Below are 24,248 nucleotides of genomic sequence, written 5' to 3' on the forward strand. Positions count from 1 at the left end.
TAGTTGATATTCTTGGAGAAGCTGGCAATCTGGATTTCAAGACTTATTTGTCCTAGGAACTCTCTGAATGTTATGAGCTTCAGGAAAGTAAACTTACTACATGAAACTTTTGCTGAGTCTCAGAGCCCTAGGTGTTCTTTAAGGTTAACAGAAATGATGTTGTCTGGGGTTTGGCAAACCATGGCAATTAGCAATATCTAGCTGCAGCTTGCCTAAGAGTGGTCTCCAGAATAGCCTCTTGGTTCCATTTGAACTCTTTTAGGCACTGATACTTATTTTGTAACCTTTCTTCCCTCCCTGTTGGTCAGGAAGGCATTTTCGACCCCATGGTGCCAGGGCCAGGTTCATCCTTGGGAATCCTGTCCCATGCTTTCAGGGAGACTCTTACTGCTCATGAAGGGGGAAGAGTAATATTTTTCTTTGCAGAGTTGGGCTTAGAGAGAGAGATGCTACATCTGAACAATGGAAAAGGTTTCCTGGAAGCAACTCTTAGTCATAATTATAAGTAGTTTTAGCTTTTCCTCTACAGAGATGAGTTCCATATGGGCAATCCTCAAAATCAAGGGCTTGGCCTATTTTTCTGGAAGTCTCTCGTGTTTGAGATTACTACGGGTTTCTGAGATGGGGAAATTTAATAGCTCCATATTTTTTCTCCAGTCCCATAAGGGACTCTACCAATATTTTAAAGTTATCAGCCCACTATAATCTGGGTTGTACCTGGGTATTACCTTAAGACATACCGAATTACAAGACCTTGTTCCTGTTCGGGGTTCCATGTGTTTAGGTTTAAGGAGTAATGTAGGCAGGTTGATGTAGACTGTGTGCCTTTTTGGTCTCATACAATAGGTGAAGCTCTAGTATATATACCCTTTCATCCTTTGCTCTGCTTTCTGATTTACCTTAGTCACTACCAGATTGGTTTCGTTTTTTTATCTCTAATTGAATCCTGGTATCTTCTTTGGTTTCTTTCACAATTGCTGTACTTAGCATTGCTGTCTTTCAGAGCTTCAGTATTCCAGCTCTGAGTATTAGGTGTCACAGAGGTATCCAACGTTCCAGGGAATCACCAACCTATACACACATAACCCAGGATCTCAGAACTTAGAAATACACTTTAACTTTATACTAAGTGTGACTGCTATGAGAACTTACAATCTGGGCTGAAGTTTCTTATAAGTATTTTCAAAAAGAGTCCATAATATATTTGTTATTTTGTTTCTTGTTTATTTTGCACAGCACAATGTCCCCAAGGTTCATTTTCTTCATTGTTTTCCTCACCACTTCATTCCTTTTTGTAGCCACAGAATATTCCATCATATGTATGCATCACAGTTCACCATTCTGCTGATCAATCATTGTGCCTTTTGGCCCCATCCATCTATTGGGCATAATGGATAATGTCCAAAATAAACAATCCATGTCTCATAGTGTCCTCACTCAGTTAGACAATCATCAGCACTCTCAATTCTAGGTAGTGTTCATTGGTGCAAAGAGACAAAGAACTGAGAAACACGGCCTCACTAAATATCAAATCTAAGTTATTCCCCCCTCCCCTTCTATTGTCTCTCCCCTCCAATTATTAGCTCCTGATACTCTGGTTTTTTTTTATGTCTTCCTGTTAGCTATGGGCCCTAGGATGTAATATTAGGTTTCCCTCTATACCCTTCTACTATTGACTCTGTACAAGATCAGACCTTTGAAGTTCCTGTAAGAAATTATTTATAATTGTAGAGTTAATTGGGATACATGACTCTATACAATCCCTTTGAATCTTAGTTACCTTCAATATGGTAGTGTTTCTTTTTACTCCACTAATGAACCACTGTCATGTCTATCTGTTTCCTTACATTTGAGTTCAACTTCATTGGGTAACCATTCACCCATCTCCAGCTTCTGTTTATCTCCCTCCCCTATAATTTACTTTGTAAGCATCTGAGTCTACCTATACAAAGGTCATAATAGCAGGATTATACAGTATCTATCCTCTGCTTGGATTATTTCACCCAGCATTATTTATTCAAGGTTTACCCATGTTATATATGCTTTGTGATCTCATTTTGTCTTACTGTTGCATAATATTCCATTGTATGTATATGCCACATGTTCTAGTTTGCTAGCTTCCAGAATGTAATATACCAGAAACGGAATGGCTTTTAAAAAGGGGAATTTAGTAATTGCTAGTTTACAGTTCTAAGGCCAAGAAAATGTTCCAGTTAAAGCAAGTCTATAGAAATGTCCCATCAAAGGCATCCAGGGAAAGAAACCTTGGTTCAAGAAGGCCAATAAAGTTCAGGGTCTCTCTCTCTCTCTCTCAAGTGAGAAGGCACATGGGAAACACAGTCAGGGTTTCTCTCTCATTTGGAAAGGTACATGGTGAACACGGTCAGGGTTCCTCTGTCATCTGGAAGGGCATGTGGCAAACACGGCATCATCTGCCATCTTCTTCATGAAGAAGAATTGGCTTCCTGTTTCATGAAGCTCCCTGGGACTCTTTTATAGGACTCCAGAAACTTATCAAGACCCACCCAAATGGGTGGAGGCATATCATCACCTAATCCAGTTTAACAACCACTTTTGATTGTGTTACATCTCCAGGGAGATGATCTAATTACAGTTTCAAACATACAGTATTGAATAGGGATTATTCTGCCTTTACGAGATGGGATTTAGATTAAAACATGGCTTTTCTAGGGGACATACATCCTTTCAAACCAGCACACCACATTTTGTTTACTCTTCTGTGGCTGGGCACTTGGATTGTTTCTGTCCTTTGGCAATTGCAAATAGTACTGCTATGAAAATCCACGTGCAAATGTCTGTGTCACTGCTTTCAGCTTTTCTGGGTATATACCAACTATTGGAATTGCTGGGTCATAGGGCAACTCAATATTAAGTTTTCTCAGGAACTGCCAAACTGTCAGGTGTGCCACTATATATTCCCTCCAGCAGTGAATGAGTGTTCCACTTTCTCCACTTCCTCTCCTACATTTGTAGTTTTTCTGTTTATTTAATAGGAGCTATTCTTATAAATGTGAAATGACATCTCAGTGTAGCCTGGCTTTGCATTTCCCTTATAGCTAATGAAGATGAGCATGTCTTCATGTGCTTTTTAGCCATTTATATTTGCTATGTCTATTCAGATCCTTTACCCATTTTATAATTGAACTGTTTGTTCTTTTGCTTTTGAGTTCTATTATTTCTTTATATATATAAATTGTCAAACCTTTATCTAATATTTTGTTTCCAAATATTTTTTCCCCATTGAGTCGGGGTTGCCTCTTCACCTTTTTGACAAAGCCCTTTAAGGCACAGAAGCTTTTGGTTTTGAGGAGTTCCCATTTATGTGTGTGAAGTTTTAGAAACTACCTCCTATTAATAGATCTTGGGATGTTTCCTTATATTTTCTGCTAAGAGTTTTGTGGTATAGACGCTGTCTTTGCCATATCCCATAAATTCTGAATATGCTGTATTCTCATTTTCATTTGTTTCCAGACATTTACCTATTTCTCTAGTAATTTCTGTAACTCACTGATGGTTTAAGAGTGTGTTGCTTAATATTCCTGTGTTCATGAGAGTTCTGGTTCTTCGGTAGTTAGCTTCATTCCACTGTGGTCAGAGAAAGTGCTTTGATACGTTCAGTCTTACTGAATTTATAACAACCTGCTTTGTGTCCCAGCGTATGGCCTATTCTGGAGAACTAGAGCACAATGTATATCCTGGTGTTTTGGGGTGTCATGATCTATGTATGTCTGTCAGGTCCAATTCATTTATAACATAAAGTTCTCTGTTTCATTGTTGATCCTCTGTCTGGGTGTTCTATTTATAGAGGAGAGTGGTATATTGAAGTCTCCCACTATTATTGTTGAAAAGTCTGTTGCTCCCTTCAGTTTTGCCAATGTTTGTCTCATGTACTTCGGAGCTCCTTGATTGGGAACATAAACATTTATGATTGTTATTTCTTCTTGGTGAATTGGCCTTTCTTAATATGTAGTGTCCTTCCTTGTCTTTTATGACATCTTTATATTTAAAGTCTTAATCTGATATTAATATAGTTATTTCTACTTTCTTTTGGCTACAGCTTGCATAGAAGATTTTTTTCCATCCTTTCTCTTTCATTCTATTTATATCCTTGGGTCTAAGATGAGTCGCTTGTAAGCAGCATTAGAGTTGGGTCATATTTTAAAATTCGTTCTGTCAATTGCTATCTTTTTAAATGTTTTTTTATTACATAATATAACATACATACAAAGTAAAGAAAGGAAAAGCAATAATTTTCAAAGCACATTTCAAGAAGTAGTTATAGAACAGATCCCAGAATTTTTCATGGGATACCATTCCATCATCTCACATTTTTCTTCCTAGCTGCTCCAAGACACAGGAGGCTAGAGGTATATTAATATATTGATTCAGCAGCCATACTTGTTTTTTAAATCCCATTTTCTCTGTGATAGATACCTCCTCCTTCTCCTTTAATCCTTTTCCCAGTCTGTAGGATCTCTGGGGAATGTCTCTTTTTACTTTTTCATGTTGAGAAGTTTGTAGGGTCTCTGGGGAATGCCTGTTTTTACTTTTTCATGTTTACAAGGGGTATCCACACTAAAGCGTAAGGGGATGTAATTAATTGATAATCCTGGAGAGACTTGTCCCTCTGGGTTTCAGAATTTATTTTACCTGGGAACTCTCTGGGAATTATATGTTCCAGGAAGGCAGATCTAGTGCATGAAACCTTTACAGAATCTCAGGTCAAGCCCTAGGTGTTCTTTAGAGTCAACGGGAGTGATGTTGATTGGGGTTTAGCAAACTATGGCAGTTTGCTCTATCTAACTGAAACTTGTGTAAGTGCAGCCTCCAATTTGCAAAACCCTATGTACCCTCCCAACCATTAGGGACTCCCACAAAATTAGGCAAAGCTCTGGATGTTGAGGTTTGTTCCTATGAAACTTATTTCTGTAGGGAAGAAGCTAAGACTACTCATAATGAGGTCTCAAAAGTGCTTCCAGGAAGCCTCTTTATTGCTCAGTTGTGGCTTTCTCTCTCTAAGCTCAAGGAAAATTGTTTGCCACCCTTCTTAGTGGTCCAGGCCATTTGGGAGTGAAAATCTCCCTGAAAACGTGAGACATGACTCTCGAGGATGAGCCTGACCCTGACACTGTAGGATTGACAAGGCCTTCCTGACCTAAAGGGGGAAAGGAAGTGTAATAAAATAAGGGATCAGTGGCCAAGAGAAGTCAAATGGACATCCCTCCTTTTCATAGTCATATTGAATTCCATTATATTAATGTGTCACCATTCACCATTGTAATTCTCAGTCATTGTAAGCTGCCCCTCTCTATTGGGCATCATAGATGATATCCAAAATAAACAAACCATATCTTACAGTATCTGCATTTTGTTGTACAGTCAGCAATACTCTCAATTTTAGACCGTTTTCATTGGTCCATAATGACAAAGAGCTGACAAACATAATGTCACCAACTATTAAGTCAAAAGTGTACCTTATCACTTGTCCCTTCCTCCCAGTTAGTTGCCCCTCATAATTCTGTGGTACTGTTTATGTCTTCCTGTTAACTATTGACCATGCATTTTTAGTTTTCTCCTTATAGCCCTTTGCTATTGACTCTTTGTTCGCTATTGAACCATTGAAATAGTTCATGTGAAAACTTACTTATAATTGTAAATTCAGTCATTGGAATATATGACACTATATATCCCCTTTCAGTCATATCCACCTTCAATATGGCAATGGTTATGTATAAAGCCGCTAATTATTTATCGTCACTTCTATCTGTTCCCTTGCATTTAGATCACCCTCTTTGGGTAGCCTTTCCTCTGTCTCTAGCGTTTGTGTACCCCTAGGTCTGTTATATTCTACAGTGTAACCTCTGAGCTTACCTTTAGCAGAGTCATAATAATAAAATCATACTGTATCTGTCTTTTGTGACTGACTTATTTCACTCAGCAGTATGTTTTCAAGGTTCATCTACATTTGTCATATGTTTTGGGACATTGTTTTGTCTTTGCTGCATAATGTTCTACTGCGTATATACCACATTTAGTTTATCTGTTCGTCTGTTGATGGATTGTTTCCATCTCTTGACAATTGTAAATAGTGCCACTATGAATATTGGTATGTTAAGAAAGGCCGATGGGTCAGGAACACTAAGAACTCTGACAGCTGAGAAGTTGTTTGGCTGACATCTGCTGGTTCCTTGCTTCTGGGTTCTGTTGCTCTCAACCTCTGTTCCTTTGGGGATTCCTCTTTACTTCTCCAGGGCTGGCTTTCATCTCCTGGCTTCCCTTGCCTCTCTCCAGGTTCTAGCTTGCTTAATATCTCATGGCAATGTCTACTAGGCTCCAAGCATCTCCAGACATCTGTTTTTCTGTTCTCAAAGTGTCGGCATCTGTGTCAGCTCTGCTTTGAAGTTTCTATCAGCTCTGAGGCTTCTGTCACTTCTGATTCTCTCCAAAATGTTTCCTCTTATAAAGGATTCCAGGAAACTAATCAAGACCCACCTGGAATGGGTGGAGTCACATTTTCATCTAATCAAAAGGTTACACCCAAATTTGGCATTCCATATTTCTATGGAAATAATCTATTCAAAAGATTCAAACCTACAGTATTAAATCAGGATTAAAAGAAGTGGCTGGGCAGGCCATGGTGGCTCAGCAGGCAGAGTTCTTGCTTGCCATGCCAGAAATCTGGGTTCGATTCCTGGTGGTTCCCATGCAAAAAAAACAGAAAAAAGAGGCTGCTCCCACAGGATTGGATCTGGATTAAAACATGGCTTTTTCTGGGGTGTGTGTAAGCCAAGACACCCCTTAACATTCTCTTTTTCATTTATTCTGGATAGTTGCACATGTCATCAAGGTATACAAAAACCATGACTCAGAGTTTTTCATTCACCTTCAGCAGAAAAGCTACTTTTTGATCGAGATTTCCTACTTTGTGTGGTTTTAGGTAAAGTAAGTAAATTTCTGTTGCATATGAAACCTTTTACAGTTTGGGTTAATTGGATCATAATTAATATATTTCACAAGAGTGTAAGCCTGTTAGTGGAGGATATTTCTTTTTTTATGACATAGCCCTATGGCCCAGAATGGTATCTGGAACATTGTGACCATTCAATAAATATTTACTGAATAAGTCAATGAACCAATTTAATAGTTGAATGATGGAATTATAAGGAACTTGAGCTCATCTAGTTCAGCAGTTCCTGCTTTTGATATTTCCTAAACAAATAGGAATGTCATACTACATAATTTGTTTTGTTATTCGTAACCCATCTTGTTTCACAAAATTATGTAAGTGAATTTGCCTGTGGAGGATTGAGAGCGGAATCAATTCCCAGGTGAAAAATCAATCTACTATCAAATACTTGGAGTTCTACTGTTTAGATGTAGGAGGTATGTAAATGGAATCTTTAAAACTATTGTTCCTTAAACTTTATGAATCAGACTAAACCAATTACTTAGTAAAGTTTTTCATTAGGCTTATATCCTCTATGTAAATATAAACACCCATACAATATCCTGTCCTGTTCAAAAAATGTGTGAGTATATTCCTCTTATGTAAGTTTTATTAATCAATTCCCGAATATAGTAAATGAGTTTTTTATATTATTTAATTTTATTTTATGTATTTTCTCATTTTTTATATAAGAAAACAAACAATACACTTAGAACCACCAAAAATGGATATCTTAGTTAGCTTAACCATAGGCATATTTAAATAAAGTATCCATATAATCATTGTAAAGCCTTTGTTGGAATAGTAAGTTTCATAAGCCAATTTAAAATTAAGAAAACAAGGAGAAAATATATATATTCAGATAGCAAAGTTCTAAAATTCTGAATATTAAACATTAACTTAAATACCATTTGATCAGTTGTGAAAAACTGTAAATGTTCTCAAAATATCAAGTAGATAGTTCTTACAAATATCTGCATTGCTATAGTAATGACCAATGTTACTAAATATTTTCCTGATTTCAGGAAAATGTGAAGTTATAAATATTTTTACAATTAACATATGGAAATCTTAACCACCTAAAATGGATATATAAGTTAACTTATCCATAGGCATATTGAAAAAAAAAATCTAAGTAATCATTGTGAAGCCTATTTGTATAATGTTTCATAAACCAATTCAAAATTAAAACAAGGAAGGAAAAAATCCATAAATATGATATCAGAGTTACTTGAATTATAAATATTAAACAGTATCTTAAATACCATTTGATTAACTATCAAAACTGCATTCTCAAAATATCAAGTAAAAAGTTATTACAAATATAAACTTTGCTGTAATAGTGAGCTATGTTACTAAATATTTTCAAATTTTGAATTCAGAAATTTATTTTATCTAATATTACTATTTTGCCTGTAGTTTACTCTTAACCATTTTTTGTTTTTTGCATGAGCAGACGCTGGGAATTGAAACCAGGTCTCTGTCATGGCAGGCCAGAATTCTGCCACTGAGTCACCATCGCACTGCCCTTAACCATTTTTTAGTTGTAAAATATAACATATATATATATATACACACACACACAAAGAAAGGAAAGAAAAAAAGCAGTAATTTTTCAAAGCGCACTTCAGTCAGCAGATACAGAACAGTTCCCAGAGTTTGTCATAGGCCACCATGCCCTCAACTCAGATTTTTCTTTCTAGCTGCTCCAAAACACTGGCTGTTTTATCAGAGTCATAATAATGGAATAATACAGGATCTGTCCTTTTGTGTCTGACTTACTTCACTCAGCATTATGTCCTCAAGGTTCATTCACATTGTCATGTTTTGGGACATCATTTTGTCTGAATGCTGCATAATATTCCATCATATGTATTTACCACATATTGTTTATCCACTCGTCTGTTGATGGGCACCTGGACTGTTTCCATCTCTTGGCAATTATGAATAGTGCCACTGTGAACATCGGCATGTAAACGTCTGTTTGTGTCACTGCCCTCAACTCTTCTGGTTATATACCAAGTATTGGTATTGCTGGGTCATGGGGCAACTCAATATTTAGTTTTCTGAAGAATCACCAAACTGATTTCCACAGTAGCTGAACATTTTACATTCCCACGAACGGTTTCTCCACATCCTCTCCTACATTTATAGTTTCCTGTTTGTTTAATAGCAGCCATTCTTATAGGTGTAAAGTGATATCTTATTGCCATCTTAATTTGCAGTTCCCTTGTGGCCATGAAGCTATAGGCAGTTCTTCATGTGCTTTTTAGCCATCTGTATTTGCTCTTCAGAAAAGTAGAATTTTGAATTCAGGAATTTATTTTATCAGAGGAAATTAATTTCCTCTGCCCATTTTATAATTGGGTTGTTTGTTCTTTTGTTGGCGAGCTGTATAATTTCTTTATGTACACAGGATATCAAGCCTTAATCCGATATGTGTTTTCCAAAAATTCTCTCCCCCTGAGTTGGCTGCCTCGTCAACTTTTAAACAAAATCCTTTGAGGCACAGAAGCACTTGATCTTAAGGAGTCCCCATTTGTCTATTTTTTCTTTCACAGCTTGTGCTTTAGGTGTAAAGTTTAAGAAGCTACCTCCTATTATTAGATCTTGAAGATGTTTCCCTATATTTTTTTCAAGCAGTTTTAAGGTACTGGCTCTTAAATTTAGGTCTTTGATCCATTTTGAATTAGTTTTTTTACGGAGTATAAAGTAAGGGTCCTCTTTCGTTCTTTTGGCTATTGAAATCTAGTTCTCCCATGTCCATTCATTGAAAATACTGTTCTGTCCCAGTTCAGTAAATTTGGTGGTCAGTCTCTGCACTCTTAGTTCTATTCCACTGGTCAGGCCTTCTCTCTTTGTACTATTACTATGCTGTTTGACCACTGTGGCTTTATAGTATGCTTTAAAGTCAGGAAGTGATAGACCTCCTAGTTTGCTCTTCTTTTTTAGGATATCTTTAGCTATTCAAGGCCTCTTTCTCTTCCATATGAATTTGATAACCAGTTTTTCCAAGTCTTCAAAGTAGGTTGTTGGGATTTTTATTGGTATCACATAGAATCTTTAGATCAGTTTGGGTGGGATTAACATCTTGATATTCAACCTTCCTATCCATGAGCATGAAACATCTTTCCATCTATTTAGGTCAAGTTTATTTCTTTTAGCAATTTTTTTTTGTAATTTTCTGCATATAAGGCCTTGACATCCCTGGTTAGACTTATTTCTAGATACCTAATTAATTCTTCTGGTTGCTACTCTGAATGAATGATTTTTTAATTTCTTCATGATCTGGGGTAATAACCCCCTTCTCATTTCTGATGTTGTTTATTTGTGTCCCCTGTCTTTTCTTCTTGTTTGTTTGTCTAGCTAGGGGACCATCAATTTTATTAATTTTCTCAAAGAACCAACTTTTAGTTTTGTTGATTCTTTCTGTTGTTTTATTGTTCTCCAGTTTATTTCTTCTTTAGTCTTTATTTTTTCTCTTTTTTTATTTGCTTTGGGATTATGAGTTTGCTGTTCTTTCTCTAAATTCTCCAGGTAAGTAGTTAAATCCTTAAGTTTTGCTTATACTTGTTTTTTTTTTCGCGTGGGCAGGCACCAGGAATCGAACCTATGTCTCCAGCATGACAGGCAAGAATTCTGCCATTGAGCCATTGTCACACCACCCTCATACTTGTTTTCTAACATAGACATTTAGGGCAATAAATTTCCCTCTCAGCACTGCCTTTACTGTGTCACATAAGTTTTCATATATTTTATTCTTATTATGATTTGTCTCCAGATATTTACTGGAGGCAAATTTCTTTTTTTTCTTCCTTGACCCACTGATTAATTAAGATTGTGTTGTCTAATCTCCATATATTTGTTTAAGCTCTGATTCTTTGGTGATGATTATGTTCCAACCTTATTCCATTGAGATCAGTGAAAGTACATTGAATAATTTCAATCTTTTTAAATTTATAGAGACTCACTTTATGTCCCAGTATATGATCTATCCTGGAGAATGTTCCATGTGCCCTAGAGAAGAATGTGTATCCTGGTGTTTTGGGATGTGGTGATCTATATATGTCTATTAGATCTAATTCATTTAACTTATTGTTTCTATTTGATTTGGTCATTTGGCTTGGTCATTTCTGCTTGGATCTTTGTGTGTTTTGTGATTTTCTGTTGTTTGTTTGGGGCATTTGGTTATCTTGATACAGTTATTATGCAAGTTGGTTTTCTTCACTCTTCTAAAGTTGTATTTACTTAGTTTTTGCTGAATGTTTCCTTTTGCACTTAGTCGCTTATTCTCGGCCAAATCAAGGTCCAGATCTCATGTGGGGGATACTCTTCAACTTAAGGGTCATTCATAAGGTAGGCTGCAGTATATGGATACTCCAGTGGCAGAATGGCTGACTACCACACAAGAGACCCAAGGGGAACTCCTAGTACCCCGAGACCTACAGTCCAGGACATCTCTCCCTCTCTTCTGTCTTGTTCTGTGGAGCAGAAGTGAACTTACTCCACTCTGGTCCGCCATAGTCCCGGAAGACAGTAAATGAGTTTTGAATGAATATGTGAACAAATCAAGATTTGTATATAGAAAACAATTTTCACATGGTTTCCTTAGCTAATTTGCCTATGGAAAAGGAGAGAATTTGAATGCACAATAAAAAAAAAACATACTTTATGGAACCGTTTTTCCTAATATAGTTTATTTTCTGCAGATTTATGTTGTTTTCAACTTTTGACTTGTCTAAGTAAATGGCTCTTCTGTGAAAATGGGAAAATAAAAGGTAGTCCTAGGACTAATTTATATAACTTATTGTAAAATCTAAGCATGTCACCAGTTATTGTAGTAGCTTACTTATTTTTTATTAGATAGTTTATTTTTCAGATATTGTCAGATAAATTTAAGCTGTGTTTATCAGTCTGGATAATAGTTTAATTCAAAAATTTATTTTTGAAAACCTAAAGGAAAAATGTATTCTTTTCGCAGTCATTCAATATATCACTTCTATCAAATAATTAACTATTTGTTCCTGTTTAGTTTCCTCGGCTGCTAAAGCAAATACCATGCAGTGGTTCAGCTTAAATAGTGGGAATTTATTTGCTCATGGTTTTAAGGCTAGAACAAAGTTCACACCAAGGCATCCCCAAGGCAATGGTAATATTAGTTAAATCCTTAAGTTTTGCTTGTACTTGGTTTTTTTTCTACCTGAAGACTAGCATTCTGGGTCTTGCCACCGGTGGTCTTTGGTCCTTAGCTTGCCGCATGGCAAGGCCATGTTGGCGTCACTTGGTCTCTCCCTTCTTTTCCGGGTTCTGTTGATGTTCTGCTTCTGGTTGCTCCCTCTGTGGCATTTCTGTGTCTGAATTTTGTTCTACTAATATAGACTCCAGCATGGTTGAGGTGGGCCACACCATAACTGATGTAACCTCATCAAAAGGTCCTACTTACAGTTGGTTCACCCCCTCAGGAATGGAGTAAATTTAAGAATGTGTTTTTCTGGGGTGCAATTCCAAACCATCACTATTTCTAACTTTCTATGGTGTTGAATCTATATATTAAATATCTGTTATTTAAGGAAGATGGAAACCCAATTGAGAACATGAGGTAACATATACTATTATATTTAAATAAGTGATTACCTTGTATTTTAAAAAAGTCTGTAGATTCAGTGGAAATCTAATGAATAAACTGAGTCGCATAATTTGACAATTTGATGAGGAACAAAATCTCATTTTGTTATTTGGTTTAAGCACAACGTAGTTAAAACATCTGAACTCTTGATGTTTGCTTTGGTGTGGCTCTATAAATATGGTAAGACATTTAACTTTTTATATTTCTTTTTATACTTTCATATTCTTCTTTATGTTCACCTAGTGTCTTCTTAATGTTCTTAATCTCTTTAGCCATATTTTCCATTCTCTCGTTGAATTGATTTAGGAGGTTTGTGTGACTTTGATTTGTTGTTCCAAATTCTGTGTCTCCTCTGAAGTTTTAATTTGTTCCTTTGACTGGGCCATATCTTCCTGTTTCTTAGTATGTCTTATAACTTTTTGCTGATTTCTAGCATTTTCTTGATGAATTTACTCAGAAGGTCAGTTTGTCTCTCTTACAGGGTTTTATTGTTGATTGGCTTTGTTTTGGGCTCTTCTTTGACATTTGGTTCAACTTTAGAATTGCCCTTATTTAACTGACCAGAGGTATTCAGCTCTTCTTCATCTGATTCTTGCTCTGAATATGTAGAACCTATATCCAGATTAAGACTGAATTTTTTTGTGCAATTGATTTACCCCCAGGAGAACACCTCCTTTCCTTTGTCCGTTCTCTGGGAAGGTGGAACTAGTTTGTTTTGTTTTGTCTGTATAGTTTTTTTTTTTTTTTTACTCTCTTTTTTAATATTCTTTTCATTGCCTCTAGTTGCTTTTGCCTGGAGGGCAAATTCTTGGAGAAGAGCTACCCTAGAGAGTGTCAGAGAGTCAGTATTTCCAGTATTCCCAGCCAAAACGGGGCCAAAGAGCCCTGGGGAGAGGATCAGGAAGGATGCCAAAAGCCTTTTTGATGACTCCCCAAAGCTGCACTTTCCTGGCCTTTCCAGCAGATGGTGCCCTTCAGCAAACTGTTCTCTGCTTCTGTAAGGAGGCACTGTGACTTTAAACCTCTGCTGCCTCTGTCCCTGATGGAAATGGAGTTGGAACAATGGCTGTGGCTGGTCCAAGCCGTACCCTAACAATCCAAATTTGCTAATCAGAAGCCATGATCAGTGCTCAGCTTTGCCCTGTCCCTCCTCCTGTTCTTGGGGAAGATGATTTTTATGTCACTTTCTGTCTGCAGCAATTAGCTAGGACTGCCTCAAGAGTGGGGGATGGGCACAAACAGCTGCCTCAGAGCCAGTTATTCAACAATTCTTTTCTGCAGGTCTCAATTAACCTGTTCCTTCTGCTTTTCCTTCAATGCTGTACTGACTTCTAGAGCCCCAGAACAGTTGTTTCAGTCCATTCCTACCCAGCTGTTTTGGAGGAGCAGTGAATCCTGAAGCTTCTTACTCCACCATCTCATCTTCCCTGGAAGTTCTTACAATATTTAACTTCTAAAGATTTAATTTCCTTTCTTGAGAAATGAAGATATTTTTCTAGAATAATCCCTGAAGTCCTTTTTCACTATGTGTGTCCTTGAGTTTTCTACTTGTTTGCAAGCTATAGGTGGCGAGCACTCTGAGGGAGTTTGTATTAAAGGATAATCTGACAATTATAAGAGGATAATCTTGCAGTTAAAGATTTTCTGTTGCCTGATTGAGATACTCATTTATTCCTGTTTTTGAACTATTCATGGGCCATTAACACACTGTTTCAATTAATGCTATTTCAGAGTACATTTTGATATCTTGAAGGATAAACCTTCTCTATTTATTCTTTTTAAATTCACATCCTGTGTATTAAATAGCAAAAATATTATTACGTCTGCAGTGTCTATGAAAAACAAAAAGTTTCAACTACAAAAAGATTTTAAAAAATCTTCTGGAAGGCAAAGAATGACCATAAACAATATTAGTTTTTTAAAATTTAGAAGAGATTTCCTATTAGGCATATTCTAATCATTGCCACCTAAGATCTTAGAAATAGAATGACTTGTTGAATTGGTGCTGTATAATGTTTCAGGTTAGTTGTATAAAGATGTGTTAACATTGCTTTTATACCAAATAGTTTCTTTAGATACCATTCATATAATTGTTGATTGGTCTTCTATGTTTCTGGGATGTTTATACTATCCTTTACTATATCAAAAGGACTTCTCTCAATCCTTTAATATCCTTTTGGAAGTAATAGTAGTTATAGCATAGAAGAAAAATTTACATATATTTACTAATAGTATGGTTATGCATTGCTTTATATATTAGTTTTTTAGTAAAATATTTCAATGAAAATGTTAATATGAATCATCATTTATAGACTGAGATAAAGTTAAGTGGGCATATATTGAAATATTAATAGGTAGTATATTGAAATATTAATAAGATATTTTAATTTACCTTCCAATCTGGCAAAATTGAAAATGATTAATGTTAATATACTGTAAAATTGGCATATTTTTGCAGTAGGTAGATAGGAATGTATAGATATATTGTACAATCTTTCTGAAAAATAAGTAGTTTGTGTGTGTGTCTGTGTGTGTATGACCATTCTCTTTGACATATCAATTACAGCTGTAGAAATGTGTCCTAAGGAAGGAAACATATATTTAAAGATGCTGCAGGGTGCTTTAAATAGGGAAGGAAATAAAAAGAAAACATCTAATTGATTCAGTAAGTTATGGCTAGAGGCTCTTTTCAGTTCCTTACTATATGGGCCTCTCCAGAATGACAGCTTGTTTTGTCAAAGTATGCACCCTCATATATGGCAATAAAGAGAGTCTGGTAACAAAATGGAAGCCACAGGTTTTTGTAACTTAATCATAGAAATGATATCACTTCAGCATTGCTATATTCTATGGGTTAGAAATAAGTTACTCAAGGGAAAGGAATTGCACAAGGTCATGAATACCAGGAGGTAGGGATCATTGGGGGCCATTTTAGAGGCTGCCTACCACACCAATTTTATTTTATTACTCTTAAAACTGAATTTGATGCATTTATAAATGTTCATCTGAGAATTACACCTTTTATGTAATTAAAAGGTAAAAAGGTAAAAATTATGAGTTTATTTTTACCTTTTTAAAAGTGTGAAGGATAACACAAATATATTTGAATACAGTAATTATAAAAGGACAATATAATATGAACACCTGTATAATTATCAGAGTCAAATCCAGAAATAGAAAGCAGTCAAAGCCCCACTTGTGACCTTCTCAATCATAGCTCCTTCTCAGATTCTTAGGTATAACCAGTATCTTTACTTTTATGGTAATTGTTTCTTTGCTTTTCTTTGTATTTTTACCATACGTGTGTGCATCTCTATGCAATAGAGTTTAGTTTTGCCTGCTTTCAAACTTTATATAAATGTATGTACTCTTTGTGTATTGCTTTTCTCCCCTCAATGTCGTTTATTGGATTTATCCATGTAATCATATTTAACTGTCATTTGTGCATTTTCATTAGTATGTAGTACCCCATCTTATCAATTATACCACAATTTATTTATTCAACAGTTTATGAACCTTTAAATTATTTTCAGTTTTAAGCTATAATTTATAATGCCACTATGAATTGTCTTGTATTATATCTTTTGGTGAACATAAACGTGAGTTAATTTAGGGTATATGTGTAGGAGTGGAATTCTGGGTTGGGTTATATATATCTTAAAATTTCCTAGATAATTAAAAACTAGTTTTTAAAGTTGTTGTATCAATATACATTCCCCCCAGCAGCTTTGGTTGCTTCAGATCCTTGCCAGTATTTCATATTTTCAGTCATTGTAATTTCATCTATTTTGGCTTAATTTAGCATTTCCCTGGCAATTGATGAAGTTGAGTCAAATTTCAAATTTTTTTTGCCATTTAGATGTTCTCTTGTGAATTTCCTCTGTAATTTTTTCCCCCAGTTCTTTCTTTCTTAATGCCTCTCTCTCTCTCTTAAAAAATTGATTTGTAGGTGTTATATATCCTTATAGATATTAATCTTTTGTCGGTTATATGTTTGCAGACATTTTCTCTGGTCTTCTGCTTGTCTTTTTATTCCATTTATGGTGGCTTTTGGTAAACAGAAGTAATCAAGTTGATATAGTCAAACTTATCAATACTTTTAGTGGTTATGCCTACTGTCTTTTAAAATTATTTCCCAAAGTTCTTCTGTATTATTTAAAACCTTTTAAATTTTGTTCTCCACATTTCAGACTATACCCACCTGAATTTAATTTTTGTGCAAGCTTTGAAATAGTGGTCTGTTTTCACTTTCTCCTATTTGACCTCCCATTTTTCTCAAGATATTTATCCAAAGTCACCTTTTTTATTTTTCTTTTGCTCTGCAATTCCACATTTAAAAAAAAAGATGTGTTCATGGATGCATGGATCTCTTTAATGCTCTCACTTCTGTTCAGTTGGTCTATTATTGGTTTATTGCATTATGTGACATTTACTGCTTGAGGTTAAATATTTGTTTTGGTTTGCTAAAGCTGCCCAAATGCAATATAGTGAAATGGGCTGACTTTTATCAATGGGAATTTATTAACTTACATGCTACTACTAAAGCCATGAAAATGTCCAAATTAAGGCATCAACAGGAGGATAAAAGGAAGGCAGTTTGATACGTTACCTTGTAATTTGTCCTATTTTATCACTTTTGTGATGATATTTATAGTAATGTTCATTAGTCAAAAGAGGGAAGAGCATGGTTAATTCCTCTATTTGGCATATACTGGGGTGAAAAACAGAGAGATATGTCGTCAGAAAGAATTGATTTTGGTGTGATTTACACATGAAGAAAATAGTCACTATTTAAAATGTAGCATCATCTTATTTATAATTCAAAAAAAAGTTAATTGCATTGGTGGAAAAAAATCTTCACTAAGAAAAACCAAAACATACTTTATTAGGTAGCCAAGCTATGCACACAGTAGGAGAGCAGATGGCCTAGCAGCCCAAAATCTGTTTCCCTCAGTTTTTTTTTTTTTTTTTTTGGGGGGGGGGGCGGGTTCAGGGTTTTTAAGAATTTTAGCAAGGGGAGATGAGGTCATTTTGAATACCAGTTGCAAAGCAGGAAAGGAGACAGTGTTACCATTATTTCAGTAGGAGAACATAAATTGGAAGGAGTGGAGGCAGAGCTATCACTTCAGTAGTAAAGGTGTAAACCAATAGGAAGCAAGACAATTTATCTTTCAATAACAGAATCTAGCTGATGTAATTTACAAATATCCCGGGCTGCAACTAGTTAATGGCTGACTTCATTAACATTAGGGCCTTTGCCCTAGAAGAAAAGATAAAGGGCATAACAGCTCTTACGGTCACAAAGGCACAAGATAAGGGTTTTTACAATTATTTTAGTTATCAAGGCAGCTGGATTACAATCTGGATTACAATTCAGAGATTTCAAGTATTTCCCTGTCTACGCCAATATGCCAGAAAGCAAAAGGGAATATTTATATAACAATTCAGTAATCAAAGTGATCCATTAAATCCTGATTTCTCGGTTATGATTCCTCCTTCCCATTTTATAATTATCTCTCAATCTTCAGGAATATCTGTGTGACGACTTTACTTACTGCTTCAAGGCTGAAAAGGGGTACTGTTATTAAGGGGCAAAGAGATGAACTGAAGAAACCAGATGTTATTGTTGGAGAGTCCAGTTTCTCTGTGTTTCAGAGCTTCTCTGGCATTGGGACAATCTGGAGGTTTCAGGTCTCTTGGTTTTAACCACATCAGTTTCATCACATTTTTAGTTAGAGTTTGATCTCACCCCAAATGGGTGGAGTCACATCTCCATCTAAACAAAAGGCCACCCATACAATTGCGCGGGTCACTTCTCCATGGAGTAATCTAATCAGAAGATCACACCCACAATTGAGTGAGTCGTTCTCCTTGAAAACAATCTAATCAGAGGTTACCATCCTACGATTTTGAATCAGGATTAAAGGACATGGCTTCTCTGGGGTACACAGCATTTTCAAGCCAGCACATGCTACAAAACAGATACACCTTGAAACCACTATATATAGTGAAATAAACCAGACACAAAAGAAAAATACTGTATGAATCCACTTGTATGAAATAGTGAGAACAAGAAAACTCATGGAGATAGGAAGTAGATTAGAGGTTACCAGGGTCTGGAGTAGGGTATTTGGGGGAGTTATTGTTTAATGGAAAAGAGTTTTTGTTTAGTTTGATGAAATAGTTTTAGTAATGGAAGGTGATAGTGGCTGTAAAACCTTGTAAAAGTAATCAGTGCCACTGAATTGTAAATTAAAAAGGCAAATTTTACATTATATGTGTTACCATACACACTAAAGAACAATAGCAGGAGATAGATCTTTTGAATTAATACGAAGAACCCAAGCTTTTTCTACTTTAAATTTTTTAATGTATCATTGTTTATAAATATATATATATATTAGTCATTTCTATCAGAGGTAGATCCATATTTTGGAGGCTTACAACTTATAATTTTGAGATACTCTTTGTAAGAAAAGGGAATACAAAATGTAAATAAAATGTTAGTCATTGGATCCTAGAAAGAGACAAGACAAGTGTTAGGTACTTGTTGCTCCTCATGTAGATGAGAAATGGCTATCAAACATATACTCAATAAAACTCTTAAGCAGAAATAGAAAATACCTAGTCACTTAACTGTTATGCTGACAAATGTGAAAATATTGTTTAAATTTTAAAATATGAAATGTTTTATTTTACCTTTGTTTTTGGGTATATTTTGTCAAGGCCATAGACTTATAAAGATTCACATTTTTTTCCTCTACATTTCTTATTCCATTGTCTTCTGGCTTCCATAGTTTTGTTAAACTCAGTTTTAAATCTTATTGTTTCTCCTTTGGAGGTGATATGTCCTTTTTCTCTTCCTGGTTCCTTTTAAGATTTTCTAGTTGCCTTTGGTTTTTAGAAGGTTGACTCCTAGATGTGGTTGTCTTTGAATTTTTCCAGTGTGGGATTTGCCACACTTCTTCAGTGAGTGGGTTTAATGTGTTTTATCAGCTTTAGAACATTCCCAGTCTAAATTTTTTTTCTCAGTCTATTTTTTTTTCCTAAAAATATTGCTTCTTCCTCCTTCTCTTTCTTTTCTTCTTCTGGGACTGCTATGACATATGCATTGGAGTTCTTAGTTCCCACTCAGGTCTTATGTGCTATTGTTTTCATTTTTTTTTCTGTCTTTATCATTTTGGATGTTTTGATCTGTCTTTAAGTTCACTAATCCTGTTTTTTGTTGTGTTGTGTCTAGTATGAAACTAACCCACTGATTTCTTAATTTCAGGTATTACATTTTCAATTCTAAAATTTATCATTTGATTCTTTTTCATAAATTTTACATCTGTTGAAATTCTCTTTTCATCATTTGAGCATCGTTTCCCTCTCTTTTCTTTGACATGTTAGTTTTTTAAAGAACTTCTTTCAACTCTCTCATCTGTGAATCTGCTTGTATTTATTTTTTCCTTGATTTTTTTATCTTTCTTTTTCCATATCTCATAATTTTCATTATATGCCAAATAGTGTTTACAATAGAATAATAGAAATTGAATTAATTGTTGCTTTACCTCAATCTTCTGTTAGAAAAATATAATGAGGGGCCAGACACCTCAATTAAACCAACAACTGAACTGGATAGAGCCTGAGTTGCAATTTTCAAATCACTTAATCTACTTTTGATTTTAGATTTCTTAAGAGTAAGTCCTTTTGTTTTACTTAACTCTCTAGTGTTTACTTTCTCTCTAGTGTAACTTCGTATTTAATTTACCGTGAAATCGTGGGGGATTTACTCTCCTTCTGGCCTGCCTCCCTTACTCATATTCATTGATTAGAAGGCAAATGGGGAATGAGGGGGAGGGGTTTGTCTGAGAGCTTGTCTTGAGGACCTGTTGAAATTCTGCAGTGGATGTTGTTAACTGTACCTTATGTAGTGTGGCTTTGGCTTCCAATTACCATAAGACTATGGAAAATATTATCTGTCTTCTTTTTTATTCTTTATTTTTAAATTTTTTTTTTAGTTTTACTAACACTTCCCATTCCATTTATTTGACTTCTGACCTAGCTCAGCCACCCAAATTCTCTTGTGCCATCTTAACACTTAGCAAATCCCAGGGAGAAAACTGCCTTTTTTTGGGCTCTCCACTAGAGTCTAGTTTGTCATGCCAGCCCATGAACCATCAAGAGTTCTGCTGATTTATTTTGCTACTAGTGTACTCTTTTGAATCTTTATCCTGTATCTAGCAAATTTTCTCTGAAATGTAAACAGTCAGGCTTTGCTCAGCTAAAAGATTTTATTTGTCTGTAAGTTTAGTTTACTCCTGTTTGCTTCCATTGCTCTCCAATATCTTTATGAGTTTTTTTTGGTAATTTATCAAATTTTTTCCCATTCATTGTTATAAGGGCAATAAGTTGCACTTTGTAGTGAGAAATTAGTTTTGTGAAAGTAGGAACAAAATTTAGTTCATTATCAAAAGTGAATTTATTCAATAATATTTATTTTATTATTTGCAAATAATATTTGTTGCTAAATCTAGCAGACCTAGAGATTAATAAATATTGTTTGGAAAAATTCTATCCAGAGAGCCAATTTTAATTTCAAAATTCAATTTTGTTAGCATTAATTTAAAGTGTAAGCCACAGAATATTATATGTAAATATATAATATTTAAGGGTATTTTAAAATTTATTATGACTGAATTTTGAAAATAGTAAGTCTTCCAGTAAACTTTGAAATCATCTAGTTTAAACCCATCATTTAATTTTCTCTCATAGTTTTATAGTAAACTGAGATCTAGAGAGATTTAATAACCTCTTGACACATTGAATGATAGAATCTCACTGGAAAATAATTAGTAATTTATATTATGTAAAATAGGTTGAGTGAAATTTGGGCCCTTCTCTTTCTATATGTTTGCAATGTCATATCCCTCAAATGTTTTTCTTAAACTAATTAATTTTTTTTTCTTTCACCCTTGTTCAGTGAGTGATAGTTGCTTCAGGAATCTTGCAGAAGATCGCAGTGGGATAAATCTCAAAGATTTGGTTCAAGATCCTTCTTTGTGAGTATTTGGTTTTCAATATAGTTTCAAATTAGAATTTTAATTATATTCATATTAAATTATGACTAGGTATAATTTAAAATTTCGTAGCTGTTTTTGTAAAAATGTTGTAACTCAAATTGATTTAAGGTAGAGGAATTTCTGCTTTTCTTACAATCGTGTTTCATATCCTGAAACCCTATGGAAGTTTCCTTCTTTCTTTCTTTCTTTTTTTTAAGGAATAGAAGAGATTTTAGCAAAAGGGTTGGTGTCATGATTAATGTTTGACTTTCAAGGAGTAGTACTTGCTATTATTGCAGTAGATACTAGGCAGAGTAAATGATTACCACTTCATTTGCTTTGAGGTTAGACATTGAATTTGTTCAAATCCATTATAAGTTTTTTTTGATATGTTTTACATTAATAAGTTGTATATGGAGTGGGCTTTTGGAGTGTTTTATTTTAGGTTTCATTAGGTTTCATTTAATTTTTTTTCCTCATGGGTAATCCCATTCTTCATCAGCACATACTTTACTGTAAAATAACTTATATTACTTTATAATTACATTATAATTAATGTATAATTAATATATTGTGTTAATATAGATTAACTAATTAATTTTATACCGGTTTACATTTTACTGGAAAATACGCATACTATCTTCTGTAGGAACATATCTTTCCAGTAAATTCATCCCTCTATAAAAAATAAATAAGTGAGACTAAACATGGGGCAGCAGAAAATAGGAAATTGAGTGGTGGCAGATGCTTTCTTTACTGCATGAAATAAAATATATCTAGAAATCAGTGTTTTCCAAATCACATGTAATCTACCCCTCTACAAATTTCACTAGTAAATCATTGAAACTTTTGCAATAAGTGAAATACAGGGACATCTTAAAACTGAAAGCTATTGATCCCTTAATGATTGACAAGTCTTCTTAAAAAATATTGTTGCGAGAGAAGAGCTGATAATGTATTGAACGTTGAAGTTCATTATGTGTTGAGTTTACAAGTTTCCCAGCCCAGATCTCTTCTTTTTTTTCCCTCAATCTTTTTCTTTTACTCACTAAAAAGGATTGCCATTATTCTTACTACATATTTTTATGAAGCTTTACAGTTGTCATCAGTCCTGTAAAAATTTAATTAAAAATACATTACAGTTATTCTTTGTAAATGTATATACATCTAGTAAATGAATATTGAATATGTTTATTTGCATAAAGGTTTCATTTTTCTTATAGATATGAGAGGAAATGTCATCATTTCTTTGAAAAATTTCACCCATTTGAATAAATAAATTATTATGATTTGTAAGATATATTGTTTGTACAGTAGGATTAGATGTTTGTTTAATTCAGTCTTTGTGAGGAAAATGTACTCATATGGACTTGATGTAGAAGTTGTGAAGAATTATAATTAAATATAGATTATAATAAGTTGTAGTGTTTTGAGATAATTTGTTACTTCTTCCAAAAATGGAAAAAATTTATATTATACCTAACACTAAATTCTAAATTTAGCCTTAGTATTCTAAGGAAAATTAATCTCAGATGACTGTATTGAATGGACAAAATAATTCTAAGAGTCTCCCTTTTAAAACATAACAAATCTCTTAATTTGGCATCATTTTGTTTACTTGTTGTTAGTCTCTTGGCATTAGTGTGACTGGTAATGTAAGAATGTAAATTCAGGGAGTCAGCATTTATTTTTGATCCTGCCCACTTGGACTTGGAAAGAACTTTTTCTTCATTAAGGATTGTCAAGATGTAAAATCATGTATATATTAATGATTCTGAGTTCCCTTTCTATTTCAATTAAACATTTAGCATATACCTTAAAAATGAGGATTTTTTTAAGCCAGCTATCTCTTTACTGTCCCAGACTCTTGACATAAGTTTTCAGCATTAATTCATTGTTTCATGTACACGAGATGGTTCTAGATGGAGTTTGAAGATTGTGTGGAAAATATGCTGAAGTATCTTAATTTCAAAAATGCCATCCTTAAAAATTACTGGCATTTTATGAGTACTCCAGACTAGTGTAATTGTTAAAATCATGTATATATGTGATTTTAATAGATGTTCCAAATAAAATGTTATAGCAATTTATTTGAATTGAATATTTTAAATGTTAATATACATGGCAGATTCATATTATGATTCACTTACCTGAATTGCTGATTCTGAAAGGAATTAGTGATAAAAGGAAGTAAGTATTTCAAGCACTAATGCTGTTAGAAAGGCAGAGAGAAAGACAGAGGCCAAAAAAAATAGGTAGACTGAGGAGAACCAAGATTAATCTGGTCAAAATTGGCACTTAGAACAGTGTACTATGTGCCTTAATTAGATAAATGAACAGGTTCAGAATTTCTGTGGACAAAATACAGAAATAAATCTGTGTAAGTGTCTATATAAAAATTATGTTTAAACCTAATATATTCAGAGCTAGATGAATGCCTCAGAGAAGATTGAAAGTCAGAGCCCAAAATGACTAATTTATACTTAAACCTCTGTCAAATTTATGGAATAATGTGATAGTCTGTAATTTACCTAAACTATGTATATTATAAACCCCAAGCTTTTGCTTCCATTGTAATGAAATTAATTACTGGGCTTGAATGAGCTAAGTA

At 34.4% G+C, this 24,248-nt stretch overlaps 1 protein-coding gene across 21 annotated transcripts in view; it reads left to right on the forward strand.

Annotated features, from left to right (window-relative positions):
• The window catches only part of GPHN (gephyrin), a 750,954-nt gene that overhangs the window by 160,919 nt on the left and 565,787 nt on the right, over nucleotides 1–24,248 (forward strand). For all 21 annotated transcript variants that reach the window (XM_077122754.1, XM_077122739.1, XM_077122741.1 and 18 more), the window contains one exon: nucleotides 21,559–21,637. Coding sequence is in view for 16 of the 21 variants with exons in the window: in XM_077122739.1 (XP_076978854.1) it covers nucleotides 21,559–21,637 (79 nt within the window). In the remaining 5 variants the exon portion in view is untranslated. The remainder of the gene's footprint in view (nucleotides 1–21,558; nucleotides 21,638–24,248) is intronic.

This window comes from Tamandua tetradactyla, chromosome 12 (genome assembly GCF_023851605.1).
Source record: "Tamandua tetradactyla isolate mTamTet1 chromosome 12, mTamTet1.pri, whole genome shotgun sequence".
Classification (NCBI taxonomy): domain Eukaryota; kingdom Metazoa; phylum Chordata; class Mammalia; order Pilosa; family Myrmecophagidae; genus Tamandua; species Tamandua tetradactyla.